The sequence below is a fragment of the Ranitomeya variabilis genome, chromosome 2 (assembly GCF_051348905.1).
Source record: "Ranitomeya variabilis isolate aRanVar5 chromosome 2, aRanVar5.hap1, whole genome shotgun sequence".
Taxonomy (NCBI): Eukaryota; Metazoa; Chordata; class Amphibia; order Anura; family Dendrobatidae; genus Ranitomeya; species Ranitomeya variabilis.
Window position 1 is genome coordinate 615,125,332 of NC_135233.1, and position 14,883 is coordinate 615,140,214.

At 48.2% G+C, this 14,883-nt stretch overlaps 1 protein-coding gene across 1 annotated transcript in view; it reads left to right on the forward strand.

Moving 5' to 3' along the window:
- AKTIP (AKT interacting protein) overlaps positions 1-14,317 on the forward strand; it is a 36,939-nt gene extending 22,622 nt beyond the window's left edge. Inside the window, exons 2-10 of the mRNA XM_077288772.1 lie at positions 8,489-8,582; positions 8,713-8,918; positions 9,478-9,542; positions 9,633-9,733; positions 9,823-9,911; positions 10,148-10,246; positions 11,488-11,595; positions 12,383-12,443; positions 13,360-14,317. Of these exons, the coding sequence (XP_077144887.1) occupies positions 8,538-8,582; positions 8,713-8,918; positions 9,478-9,542; positions 9,633-9,733; positions 9,823-9,911; positions 10,148-10,246; positions 11,488-11,595; positions 12,383-12,443; positions 13,360-13,467 (882 nt within the window). The 5' untranslated portion in view covers positions 8,489-8,537 and the 3' untranslated portion in view covers positions 13,468-14,317. The remainder of the gene's footprint in view (positions 1-8,488; positions 8,583-8,712; positions 8,919-9,477; positions 9,543-9,632; positions 9,734-9,822; positions 9,912-10,147; positions 10,247-11,487; positions 11,596-12,382; positions 12,444-13,359) is intronic.
- The last annotated feature ends 566 nt before the right edge of the window (positions 14,318-14,883 follow it).

Sequence of the window (14,883 nt, forward strand, 5' to 3'; positions counted from 1 at the left end):
CCGTGCACGTATTACTGTGTGTGTGTGTGAGGGTATACACTGTGTACGTATTACTGTGTGTGAGGGTATACACCGTGCACGTATTACTGTGTGTGAGGGTATACACCGTGCACGTATTACTGTGTGTGTGTGTGTGTGTGTGTGTGTGTGTGTGTGTGTGTGTGAGGGTATACACCGTGTACGTATTACTGTGTGTGTGTGAGGGTATACACCATGCAGGTATTAGTGTGTGTGTGTGAGGGTATACACCGTGTAAGTATTAGGCTGTGTGCACACGTTGCTAATTTTTTTTGCATTTTTTTTTTCACAATAAAAACGCTATAAAACCGCAATAAAACAACATACAATATGCATCCCATCATTTAGAATGAATTCCGCAATTTTTATGCACATGATGCATTTTTTTCCGCGAAAAAACGCATCGCGGTAAAAAACGCAGCATGTTCATTAATTTTGCATTTTTTTTTTGCGGATTTCCCACTATAATGCATTGGGAATTGTCCGGAAAAAAGCGCGACAAAAACGCATGCAGATTTCTTGCAGAAAATTTCAGGTTTTCCTCAGGAATTTTCTGCAAGAAATCCTGAACGTGTGCCCATAGCCTTACTGTGTGTGTGAGGTTATACACTGTGTACGTATTACTGTGTGTGTGTGTGAGGGTATACACCGTGCATGTATTACTGTGTGTGAGGGTATACATTGTGCATGTATTACTGTGTGTGAGGGTATACACAGTGTACGTATTACTATGTGTGTGAGGTTATACACCGTGCACGTATTACTGTGTGTGTGTGTGAGGGTATACACCGTGCATGTATTACTATGTGTGTGAGGGTATACACCGTGCAGGTATTACTGTGTGTGTGTGTGTGTGTGTGTGTGTGTGTGTGTGTGTGTGTGTGTGTGTATACACCGTGTACGTATTACTATGTGTGTGAGGGTATACACCGTGCAGGTATTACTGTGTGTGTGTGTGTGTGTGTGAGGGTATACACCGTGTAAGTATTACTATGTGTGTGATGGTATACACCGTGCAGGTATTAGTGTGTGTGTGTGTGTGTGAGGGTATACACCGTGCAGGTATTAGTGTGTGTGTGTGTGTGAGGGTATACACCGTGCAGGTATTAGTGTGTGTGTGAAGGTATACACCGTGTACGTATTACTGTGTGTGTGTGTGAGGGTATACACCGTGTACGTATTACTGTGTGTGTGAGGGTATACACCGTGCACGTATTACTGTGTGTGTGAGGGTATACACCGTGTACGTATTACTGTGTGTGTGAGGGTATACACCATGCAGGTATTAGTGTGTGTGTGAGGGTATACACCGTGCACATATTACTGTATGTGAGGGTATACACCGTGCACGTATTACTGTGTGTGTGAGGGTATACACCGTGCACGTATTACTGTGTGTGTGTGTGTGTGTGTGTGTGTGTGTGAGGGTATACACCGTGTACGTATTACTGTGTGTGAGGGTATACACCGTGTATGTATTACTGTGTGTGTGTGTGTGTGTGTGAGGGTATACACCGTGCAGGTATTAGTGTGTGTGTGTGTGTGTGAGGGTATACACCGTGCAGGTATTAGTGTGTGTGTGAAGGTATACACCGTGTACGTATTACTGTGTGTGTGTGAGGGTATACACCGTGTACGTATTACTGTGTGTGTGAGGGTATACACCGTGCACGTATTACTGTGTGTGTGAGGGTATACACCGTGTACGTATTACTGTGTGTGTGAGGGTATACACCATGCAGGTATTAGTGTGTGTGTGAGGGTATACACCGTGCACATATTACTGTGTGTGTGAGGGTATACACCGTGCACGTATTACTGTGTGTGTGAGGGTATACACCGTGCACGTATTACTGTGTGTGTGTGTGTGTGTGAGGGTATACACCGTGCACGTATTACTGTGTGTGTGTGTGTGTGTGTGTGAGGGTATACACCGTGTACGTATTACTGTGTGTGAGGGTATACACCGTGTACGTATTACTGTGTGTGTGTGTGTGAGGGTATACACCATGCAGGTATTAGTGTGTGTGTGAGGGTATACACCGTGTAAGTATTAGGCTGTGTGCACACGTTGCTAATTTTTTTGCAATTTTTTTTCACAATAAAAACGCTATAAAACCGCAATAAAACAACATACAATATGCATCCCATCATTTAGAATGAATTCCGCAATTTTTATGCACATGATGCGTTTTTTTCCGCGAAAAAACGCATCGCGGTAAAAAACGCAGCATGTTCATTAATTTTGCATTTTTTTTTGCGGATTTCCCACTATAATGCATTGGGAATTGTCCGGAAAAAAGCGCGACAAAAACGCATGCAGATTTCTTGCAGAAAATTTCAGGTTTTCCTCAGGAATTTTCTGCAAGAAATCCTGAACGTGTGCCCATAGCCTTACTGTGTGTGTGAGGTTATACACCGTGTACGTATTACTGTGTGTGTGTGTGAGGGTATACACCGTGCATGTATTACTGTGTGTGAGGGTATACACCGTGCAGGTATTACTGTGTGTGAGGGTATACATTGTGCATGTATTACTGTGTGTGAGGGTATACACAGTGTACGTATTACTATGTGTGTGAGGTTATACACCGTGCACGTATTACTGTGTGTGTGTGTGTGAGGGTATACACCGTGCATGTATTACTGTGTGTGTGTGTGTGAGGGTATACACCGTGCATGTATTACTATGTGTGTGAGGGTATACACCGTGCATGTATTACTGTGTGTGTGTGTGTGTGTGTGTGTATACACCGTGTACGTATTACTATGTGGGTGAGGGTATACACCGTGCAGGTATTACTGTGTGTGTGTGTGTGTGTGTGTGTGTGTGTGAGGGTATACACTGTGTACGTATTACTATGTGTGTGAGGTTATACACCGTGCACGTATTACTGTGTGTGTGTGTGAGGGTATACACCGTGCATGTATTACTATGTGTGTGAGGGTATACACCGTGCAGGTATTACTGTGTGTGTGTGTGTGTGTGTGTGTGTATACACCGTGTACGTATTACTATGTGTGTGAGGGTATACACCGTGCAGGTATTACTGTGTGTGTGTGTGAGGGTATACACCGTGTAAGTATTACTATGTGTGTGATGGTATACACCGTGCAGGTATTAGTGTGTGTGTGTGTGTGTGTGAGGGTATACACCGTGCAGGTATTAGTGTGTGTGTGTGTGTGTGAGGGTATACACCGTGCAGGTATTAGTGTGTGTGTGTGTGTGTGTGAGGGTATACACCGTGCAGGTATTAGTGTGTGTGTGAAGGTATACACCGTGTACGTATTACTGTGTGTGTGTGTGAGGGTATACACCGTGTACGTATTACTGTGTGTGTGAGGGTATACACCGTGCACGTATTACTGTGTGTGTGAGGGTATACACCGTGTACGTATTACTGTGTGTGTGAGGGTATACACCATGCAGGTATTAGTGTGTGTGTGAGGGTATACACCGTGCACATATTACTGTATGTGAGGGTATACACCGTGCACGTATTACTGTGTGTGTGAGGGTATACACCGTGCACGTATTACTGTGTGTGTGTGTGTGTGTGTGTGTGTGTGTGTGTGTGTGTGTGTGTGTGAGGGTATACACCGTGCAGGTATTAGTGTGTGTGTGTGTGTGTGTGTGTGAGGGTATACACCGTGCAGGTATTAGTGTGTGTGTGTGAAGGTATACACCGTGTACGTATTACTGTGTGTGTGTGAGGGTATACACAGTGTACGTATTACTGTGTGTGTGAGGGTATACACCGTGCACGTATTACTGTGTGTGTGAGGGTATACACCGTGTACGTATTACTGTGTGTGTGTGTGTGTGTGTGTGTGTGTGTGTGTGTGTGTGTGTGTGTGAGGGTATACACCATGCAGGTATTAGTGTGTGTGTGGGTATACACCGTGCACATATTACTGTATGTGAGGGTATACACCGTGTAAGTATTAGGCTGTGTGCACACGTTGCTAATTTTTTTCGCATTTTTTTTTTTCACAATAAAAACGCTATAAAACCGCAATAAAACATACAATATGCATCCCATCATTTAGAATGAATTCCGCAATTTTTATGCACATGATGCGTTTTTTTTCCGCGAAAAAAACGCATCGCGGTAAAAAACGCAGCATGTTCATTAATTTTGCGGGTTTTTTTTGCGGATTTCCCACTATAATGCATTGGGAATTGTCCGGAAAAAAGCGCGGCAAAAACGCATGCAGATTTCTTGCAGAAAATTTCAGGTTTTCCTCAGGAATTTTCTGCAAGAAATCCTGAACGTGTGCCCATAGCCTTACTGTGTGTGTGAGGTTATACACCGTGTACGTATTACTGTGTGTGTGTGTGTGAGGGTATACACCGTGTACGTATTACTGTGTGTGTGAGGGTATACATTGTGCATGTATTACTGTGTGTGAGGGTATACACCGTGTACGTATTACTGTGTGTGTGAGGGTATACACCGTGCATGTATTAGTGTGTGTGTGTGTGGGTATACACCGTGCATGTATTACTGTGTGTGAGGGTATATAGTGTGTGTGTGTATATACACCGTGTACGTATTACTATGTGTGTGAGGGTATACACCGTGCATGTATTACTGTGTGTGAGGGTATATATTGTGTGTGTGTGTGTGTGTGTGTACACCGTGTACGTATTACTATGTGTGTGAGGGTATACACCGTGCAGGTATTACTGTGTGTGTGTGTGTGTGTGAGGGTATACACCGTGCATGTATTACTGTGTGTGAGGGTATATAGTGTGTGTGTGTGTGTGTGTGTGTGTGTGTGTATACACCGTGTACGTATTACTATGTGTGTGAGGGTATACACCGTGCATGTATTACTGTGTGTGAGGGTATATATTGTGTGTGTGTGTGTATAGGTATGTGTGTCCCTGGTGAGCGGACCTCCTCTGCTCGTTGTGCTGATCTCCTGCCCCCGTATGTCTGGAGATGAGCGGCTTTCTCGCCTCCGGTGCCGCTTGTCTCCCATGAGATGAAGCATTGGACACTTGATCCCTCCCTGTATATAATGGGGTTGTTGCTGGGGGCTGCCCTCTGAGACCCCCAATGCTGAGTATTGGGGGCAGCTGTGTGTTCCCGTCCTTCTGCTGCTGCTATGTGGTTTTGTGATTCTCTACAGCAATTTCCATTCAGTCTACACAAATCTGTGCAATCGGATCTGTCCGAGGGGGGTGTGCGTGCGCGGCCGCCTCTGTCGCCTCTGTCAGAAAACCGATCTGCTGCTCTATACCATACAGAGGGGAGTCCATTGACAGGGCAGAGACTCGGGGAAATGTCAGGCTGATGGGGACTGGCTGGTAATGGACCTGGAGCAATCAGCTGATCACCCCGGGGGGCTGCCCTCTGATTGTGGGGTGTTGAATAGCGTTCCTGGTGCAGGCGGCATGTGATACCTTGTAGGTCGGGGTCCTGGAGCGTTGGGGGTTTATTCATGTTTTCCAAAAGTGTCCCATTGCCCCTTACATCTGAGGTGGGTTTTGCAGGAATGCAGGAGGTGAACTCATTCATGTGTGCCTGGATACAGTGTAGCAAACCCTCTGCTGTAGAAGGTCTTATCAGGTGGTGATGGTCCGTGATCTCGTGCCCTGGTGGAAGCCATTAGGACATATGTCCAAATTGACGCTACTGTTTGCCCCGACCAATCCGGTGAATGGTTGACTGCAAAAGGCAAGAAAAAAAAAATAAAAAAAAATTTATATATAGAAAAATCTCCACGTCAATGCAAAAGAAAAGCTGCAGAGAATGAGCAGCGTGATGGTGTTGTCCCCGGGAGCGGCGTAAGGCTTCTTTCACACTAGCGTTGGGCTCGGCCCGTCGCAGTGCGTCGGGCCGAGGTTACCGACGCTAGCAGTGAATGCGCCGCACAACGGGGGCAGCGGATGCATTTTTCCAGCGCATCCGCTGCCCCATTGTGAGGTGTGGGGAGGTGGGGGCGGAGTTCCGGCCGCGCATGCGCGGTCGGAAAAAGCGGACCGTCGGCAGCAAAAAACGTTACATGTAACGTTTTTTGCTCCCGACGGTCCGCCACAACACGGCGCAACCGTCTCACGACGGTTGCAACGTGTGTCAAAGCGTCGCTAATGTTAATCTATGGGGCAAAAACGCATCCTGCAGACAACTTTGCAGGATGCGTTTTTTCCCCTAAATGACGCATTGCGACGTATTGAAAAAAACGCCAGTGTGAAAGTAGCCTAACCCGACCAGTCCGTCTGAGCCGGCGAGCGTCTGCAAGCTGCAGAATTAATTACTGCTGCAAAAAGGGATTTCACTTTACTGCAGCGTCTGACACAACCTGTCCAGTGATAGTGTGGGCTTGGCTGCCAGCTCTCCTATGACGGTACGAGGGGACGCAGGTGGGGAGCTATGAGCCTAGCGTCACCCAGGAGCGGAGGACTGATCAGTATGGGTGGGGCGCCGTGACTGGGGGGGCTGCGCGCTGTCATCGGGGGGCTCCTCTAGGCTTTGCTCTGGTTCCCGGCTTTGCAGATGTGTCCGGTCTTCACATTTGTGATGTTGCTGCACTCCTGGCACAGATGACACTGGAGTGCGGCCCCCTCACTGCTGCACTACAGGCTGGAGGGACCATGGAAATGCCAGTGGACCCCCCCTGTAACTCCAGGAAAGCTGGGTGACAACCAGTATGGCCACCACTACATGCCCCACAGGGGATGTCACCTAGCTTTCCCAGGAGTTGTCCCCTCATATTTCCCTCCATCATCGTCATCAGATGTGACTGAATCTGTGATGTTTGGGCCATGGAGCATGGCCGGTGTGACCGCTCCCACCTGGGGTCCCCCAGACGATCTGTCATGGCGCTCGCATAGTAAGAGTAGTCTGCCATTCAGGAGACTAGGAAAGCTGGGTGATGATACCAGTGAGGCCGCCTGCTGGAGAACGGGGTCTCATGCTTCTGGAGCTTTTTATCTCCGTTCCTGGGTAACTCTTCGTAACCTTTGTCCTCATTTTACTGCGTTCCCTCCTGCTACAATGATGGATGTGATTGTGCGTGCGCCCTCGCTGCTCCAGGGATGAGACGTTACTGGGGAACTGGTATTGGGTGGCGGTCTTTGTAACTACCGCTCCCAGCATGCTCCAACATCACACTCAACTGTGTAACTACTGCTCTCAGCATGCCCCGACATCATCACACACTCTGTGTAACTACTGCTCCCAGCATGCCCTGACATCACACTCAACTGTGTAACTACTGCTCTCAGCATGCCCCGACATCATCACACACTCTGTGTAACTACTGCTCCCAGCATGCCCTGACATCACACTCTACTGTGTAACTACCGCTCCCAGCATGCCCTGACATCACACTCTACTGTGTAACTACCGCTCCCAGCATGCCCTGACATCACACTCTACTGTGTAACTACCGCTCCCAGCATTCTCCAACATCACACTCAACTGTGTAACTACCGCTCCCAGCATGCCCTGACATCACACTCTACTGTGTAACTACCGCTCCCAGCATGCCCTGACATCACTCTACTGTGTAACTACTGTTCCCAGCATGCCCTGACATCACACTCTACTGTGTAACTACCGCTCCCAGCATTCTCCAACATCACTCTACTGTGTGACTACCGCTCCCAGCATGCCCCGACATCACACTCTGTGTAACTACTGCTCCCAGCATGCCCTGACATCACACTCTACTGTGTAACTACTGTTCCCAGCATGCCCTGACATCACACTCTACTGTGTAACTACTGCTCCCAGCATGCCCTGACATCACACTCTACTGTGTAACTACTGTTCCCAGCATGCCCTGACATCACACTCTACTGTGTAACTACTGCTCCCAGCATGCCCTGACATCACACTGTACTGTGTAATTACTGCTCCCAGTTGCTGGGAGCAATAGTTACACAGTTGAGTGATGTCGGGGCATGCTGGGAGCAATAGTTACACAGTAGAGTGTGATGTTGGGGCATGCTGGGAGCAGTAGTTCCCAGCATGCCCCGACATCACACTCTACTGTGTAACTACCGCTCCCAGCATGCCCCGACATCACACTCTGCCTACTACCACTCCCAGCATGCCGAGGACATTGGTTCTTGTAGTTACCGGCTGTCTGTGCCCGGTCGCCATTTTTCTCTTTGCTTTCCCCTCGGCTGTGTATATTGACACCATCCGAGGGCCATCTGAGTGTGTCTTTGGCTTTCCTGGGGTTAATGTTCCCTGAATCCGATGACTGGAGGCTCGGCTGGTCGTCCCCCCGGCCTGGCACCCTCCTTGGCCTGGCACGCCGTGAGCTCACACTCCGCTGCTTGGGATAATGCCTCCTTTGTGCAGCGCTGCCTGCAGTGTAACAAGAGGGACGCGTCCCCGATCCTCTGGACGCTGCCAGCCTGATTGATGCCCTCGGTCATGGTGCCGCCCGCTCCGACCTCCATGATGGTTGCCATCGCCTTCAGTGTTTCTCTGCTCTTGTATTGCAGTAGCCCAGGTTGAGCCTCAGAACGGAGACGTGCTTTACCCGGAGGTGAGATGATGAACCCATTCTGGAACATGTCCTCCTCGTCTGTCCGGAAGGTAAGAAGCAAGAGCCAAGAAAGGCGCCGGCTCCAGACCCTTACATATTACAATGGATGGGTGCTACCTGGGACGGCCACAGAGCCAAACTAGGTGTCACTGCCGGCAGATAACGATGCTCTCTCTGCAGAAACCAGACAACGAGGAGAAGGTATTGGGCGACCAGAAAATCAGCCCCCCACGGGCCTCGTCCGCCAAGAAACAGCTTCCCTCTATACCGAAGAACGCTGTCCCCATCACCAAACCCATCTCCCCGGTCCCCGCTGCGCAGTCCACCAATGGCACCCATGCATCCTACGGCCCCTTCTACCTGGAGTACTCCCTCCTGTCAGAGTTGTATGTATCTCCTCATGGCGCTTCCATAATGTGATGGGTGGAAACGGACCGTTCCGACCTTCCGTGATCGCCAAGCTGAGCGGCCATGCTTGTGTTACCGGGAAGAAGGGTCTGGTGCAACCCATAACCATGATGTCTAGTTGGGGGCAGATGTGTTAATACTTGCAGGTCCGCAGCCGCCATTACTCCTCTAGGGGGCGCTCACACGGGATGTGATCCATTGTGGGATAATCTGCAGACTTTACATCTGCACCAGTCTCTCTCCGCCCCGTTCACACGCGCCCTAGGCGAGGATTCACACGTGGCCGACATGTCGCACATGCCGCCATTAATCTGCACAAGGCTGTGATGGAACAATCACGGATAATTCTGCCATGTGGGAATATATGGACCCGTCGCTGGCTAGAAAATGAGTCCAACACCTTGTAAGAATCCCGGCGCTCCCCTGATTTTTGCCGTTTTGTGCCGCGTCACTTTGCAAAGCGGAAAAGAGCGGCAGAATTGGGGAGATCGGGCCTTTTACGAGGGGTCTAACTTCATACTGTTGTACCTTTTGCAGTACCCTGGTAATGAAGCAGAAACTCCCGGGGGTCTACGTGCAGCCGTCGTATCGCTCTGCTCTAAGTAAGAGGTTACACACTGATATATGGCGGATTGTCGTAACCGGCAGTGAACTGCGCTGTCCTCACAATGCCCGTCTTTTCCTCCTCGCAGTGTGGTTTGGGGTGATCTTTATCCGGAACGGCTTGTACCAGGACGGTGTATTTAAGTTCTCGGTGTACATCCCTGACAACTATCCTGACGGAGAGTGTCCGGTGAGTGATGACTCTGTCGGGTGTGTGGCCCGTGGCCGTGACGGCCGTGTCGCTGACTCTCTGCTCTGTCTCTCTGCTCTGTCTCTCAGCGTCTCGTCTTTGACATTCCCGTCTTCCACCCTCTCGTGGATCCCCTCTCTGGCGAACTGGATGTAAGAAGAGCATTTCCAAGGTGGAGGTGAGTTCGATCCCGTCTATTGCTATGGGCTCCCTGGCGTCTGTTCACACTTGTTCTCCGCAGTCGCTGCTTTAGGCCTCGTTCTGGCAGAACATGGACACATTGTCTCTGACCTTGAGAGGTCTCCATCAGGTTTTGCACATGGTAAAAATTAGGCAAATCGTTGATGACCTCTTCTGTGTCTCTGCTGTTTTTGCTTTTCCGTGTCCAGAGCTCTCGATCTCCTTGGTTTTTAGGAGGAATCACAACCACATCTGGCAGGTGCTCATGTACGCCAGGCGGATCTTCTACAAGATAGACACGACCGTCCCCCTGAACCCAGAAGCTGCGGTGCTGTGAGTAGCACTTTGTGCTTATAAAGGGGGACACTGCTAAGAAAAAGCTTTGGGGGATGTGACTGATAAGACCACCACTGGTCACCAGAAACAGTCTCTATGGGACGGTCAGAGGTGGCCAAGCTTAGAGCATCTTGTTCGGCATCATGCAAAGGAAAAATGGAAGTCGTCCATTCAGGCGGTCTACTATAACCTGTACCACCTGTCCCCTTATTTAACTTTCACAACTGGTGACATGTATTTAAGTCATCGGCTGTGTTCCTGCCTTTAAGGCGGGCTCCGGCGCTGAGCCCGCACTTGATGGCTGATTTAATCAGCCATCATATGGCTCTAACAGCTGCTGGTGGATCACAGATCGACCCGAGGTTGTTAACCAGTTAAATGCCGCTGTCAATCACTGATGGTGGCTTTAACACGAGAGACAGGAAGCGAGTCACAAATCCCGCCCTGTCACATGATTGCTGGGCGCCGATGGGTTCTACAAGACCCTGTGCCTGTCCTTCTACAGCGTTCATAGGAAACTGTGATTTTTTTTTTTTTGCTATACATAGCTGAGCTGACGCACAGGTGATCAGATGATCGCAGCTTCAAGTCTCTTGAGGGGACTACAAAGTGAAGAAAAAAGGTTAAAAAAAAATAAATTAAATGCACAGTTTGGTATTACTGCCAGAATAGTAGTTGTTTGGTCACCGCAATAATGAGCAACAAAAAATCGTATCTACCCAAAAATGTCAATAAAAACGGCGGCTCAGGGCGCAAAAAATCCCTCGCCCATCCCTAAAAAACGGAGACGCTACGGGTCTCTGAAAATGGCCACAATTTATTTTTTATTTTTTTTTCACCACTTGATTAAAAAAAACAAACAACAAAAACAAACATGCATGTTTGGTATCTGCGTCCTCGTACTGACCTGGAGAATCAGTAACAGGTCAGTTTTACCATATAAAATACTCTGTGGAATTTATACTTTTTTTTTTTTGGCAATTTCACGCTCTTTTATTTTATTTTTTCCCCCCCATTTCTCAGTACACTATATAGTAAAAATCAATGATGATATTCCAAAGTCCAACTCGTCCTGGAGAAAACAAGCCCTCAACCAGTTATGGCTCTAGAAAGAAGGGGAAGAAAACACTGAAAATTGCCCAGGGGTGAAGGGGTTAAGCGCTTTATGGCCAAAAATCTGTGATCTAGGGAAAAATAAATTTGTGGTAATCCAGGTTTTATTTTTTTTATTTTTCTAGCTACGAAAAAGACGTTCCGCTGTTTAAGAGCAAAGTGGTAGACAGTGTTAAACTATGCAACAGCCACTTATTCGACCAGCCGAAAATGGAGGATCCTTATGCAATTACGTGAGTGATCGTCCACGTACAATAGATTCTGTCCATACCATGAGGGCACCGGCCCAACATGCACGCGCAGATTGGCTGATCGTCCATACCATGAGCGCATCGTGCACCAACCCAACATGCACGCTCATATTGGCTGATCATCCATGTCCATGCTATGAGCGCAATGCACATTAGCCCAACATGCACGCTCAGATTGGCTGATCATCCATCCCTGTCCATACCATGAGCCCACCGGCCCAACATGCACGCTCAGATTGGCTGATCATCCATGTCCATACCATGAACACTGTGCAGCGGCCCAACATGCATGCTCAGATTGGCTGATCATCCATCCATGTCCATACCATGAGCACACCGTGCACCAACCCAACATGCTCGCTCAGATTGGCTGATCATCCATCCATGTCTGTTTCAGGAGGGTTGAGCGCTGGTGGCGACTGTTGCAGCAAGTCGCTCTATGCTGAATCAATGGTGTTAGGGGTGTTGGGGTCCATAATGGGGTCTTTAGTGTCCTCCCGTGAATTCCCAGTATTATTGTTTCTCACCATATTTGCAGCTTGTGATGTTACTAGAGAAATAGGACTTGTCACATCAATGCCAATCTTTTATTATGGGGGGGGGGTCTGTATTTTATTTGCTGCCGTCGGTGCACCTGGCGGGATGCGTGTAGAGAGAGCGACGGCGTATAAGTCGTGCCCCCGGTTCACTTCTGTTCAGTTCTTCTGGTGCATTTTGTTTAGTCCACGTCTGATTATTTCTGATATTTATTTTTTCCCCCTTTTTCTAGGTTTTCGCCCTGGAATCCTGCACTACATGATGAAGCCAGAGAGAAAATGTTGGCACAAAAAGTATGAGTATAATACAAGCAGTAATGCAGCCGCACCTGTCCGTTATTTCTGCCATGTTCTGGATTAATGGGGGGCCATTTGTCTCGCCACATTATCTCAGGGTTAAGACCCCCACAGACCGGACCCTCGAGGTTTTTAAAAGGGCAGAAATGTGTGTTCATCGACTCAAGTGCATACGCATGCAGTCCTCAAAGGGTCAAACGCCTCTTACGAACGCTGCTCCTGCAGGTCTGTGTCCTGCTGCTCATGCACATGAGCGCTGCAGCCATCAATGGCGATGCCTTCATGTACGCCGCCAGATCGCTGAGGACAGTGATCGGCTGCAGCGGTCATATGCAAAAGATCAAGAGGAGTATAGAGCGGTATCGGGAACTGGGCCTGCACTGTACCTGGCAGACGTCGGCTGCTAATGGGTCATAACGGCACCCGGGGTCCGGCTATTGTCCCCATGTCACTGCCACCTAAGTCCTCCTATTAAGGAGAGGACGCTCTCTGCATATAGGACAAGTGATGAAATTATCACCGGCTCCAGTCCCTTAGGAGGAATAAAAAGTTAAGTAAAACTAAGTTTTAATTAAAAAATAAATTCTACATAATGCTATGATGATGAGTGGGGGGGTCTGCGCTGCGACCACCACTGATTCTATTACTGAAGCACTGGTTTTAATGCTGCTGACCTTTTATAAGACCCCTGTGCTGTGCCCCCCCCAGCTATTAATTGTCGGGGTTCCTATTGATTTAAACCTGCACCGATCATAAAGCAAACACAATATCGTCATCCAACGAGAATGTCACTAGATTTTTCTTTTCTTTATTAGTCGTGCACCGATACTGATTATTGATCCGAACACGACCCCTAGGCGCAGTTTCCTGCTGGTATCGGTGGTTCAGCTGCATTTTTTGTTTTTCTACTTAGAGGAAATCTGAGGAGCAGAACAGAAGCCTCCATGCGACTGGTCTGTCCTGGGTGAAGCCCGGATCCGTGCTGCCGTTCAGTAAAGAGGAGGCGGTTTTGCAGACCTAATGCTGACGGAGCAGGAACCAGCGGACTTGGATTTCTTTTTGATGGCGGTGACCGTGCGGAACGACCCGGGGAGGGACGGCGCGCGCTCCTCCTCCATAAAGATCAGGCTTTCAATTTTAACTTGTGGATTTGGATTTTAACTCAATCTGGAACCGACGCGTTTTATTTCTAGTTTTATTTTATTTATGTTTCTTTAAAGCTGCAGGAGAAGCTGAATGTTTGCAGAAGGCTGGGGGGGGTCTGCATTTGTTTTCGGGGGTCCTCCCCTTCCCCAGGAATCGCATGCACGCTGCGGCTTCTTCGCGGCCATTAGCGGGAGGTTTCCCCTCCTTTATTGGACGTTGCTCGCTTGCATTGGACGTGGGTCTCGGTGTCTGGACGATTTCTAAAGGGGCTTGATAAACTCTACACTGCGTATACCAGAAGTCTGTAGTACAACAGTTTTAATAATGCCTTTACTTTTGTTGTGTACATACAGTTAGAATATTAAAATTGTAAATACGTGTTTGATAACTCCACATCTAGCACTTTTTTTTGGGAGGGGTTGCAGTTTAGAAAACTACGGCATGGTGTTCCCAGGTCCTGCGCAGACTGGAGGCGGACATGTTTGCGAGTGGAACCAGCCAGGCTGCTGGTTGTTTTAGTTTTATTTTGCTCCGCCCACAAAATGGCCGCTCCCGGCGTGCAGCGGGACTCGGTACGTTTTATTGGTGGTGGCGTCACAAGCGCACATCAGTCTTGGTGAGAATAATCTGTCATTTGCAGAAATGGGGGAAATTAATTTTTTTTTTTATTTGTTTGTGTGTTTTTTGTTCAATAAACGGATGCATTTGTTGCCTTCGCTGCCTGATACTGAGACTAATGTGTTTTTGCTCTAGTCTAGGATAGGAAGGGGGTTAATCTCCAATAATTGTCTGGCTTTTGTTTTCCCGGTGGGACTGTAGTTCTAGGAGCGGAGACGAGGGAATGTAAACTCGGATTATAATCTACAAACTTGGGCTGTGACTTCACTAACTAAACCTGAGTCGCTGAGCGGGATGGCAGGCGTGCAGTTACACGGATTTAGCTGCCGTACTGACGTTTGCTTAATCCCGACGGTATAACATGAAAAATAAGGTAACGCTGCAATAGGTCTTTAAAAAAAAAAAAAAAAAAAAAAAATCCTGTCGCTTTGCATCTACAGCTCCTTTTGTAGAACTATGCGTCTCCATGGTAACAGTCTGATCCTGCGGGCTCCCTGTGTTCTGGACCGTATGCAGGAAGCTAGCCGAGAACTTTTAGAAGAAACTGCAGGATCTGACTACACAGGGTTTGTTTGTCTGTTGCCGTGGTGATGCATTGCTCTTCATTGGAGTTTACAGACAAAACAAGAAGTATGGCCACATAGTTTAAAAAAAAAAAGAAAAAAAAAAAGTA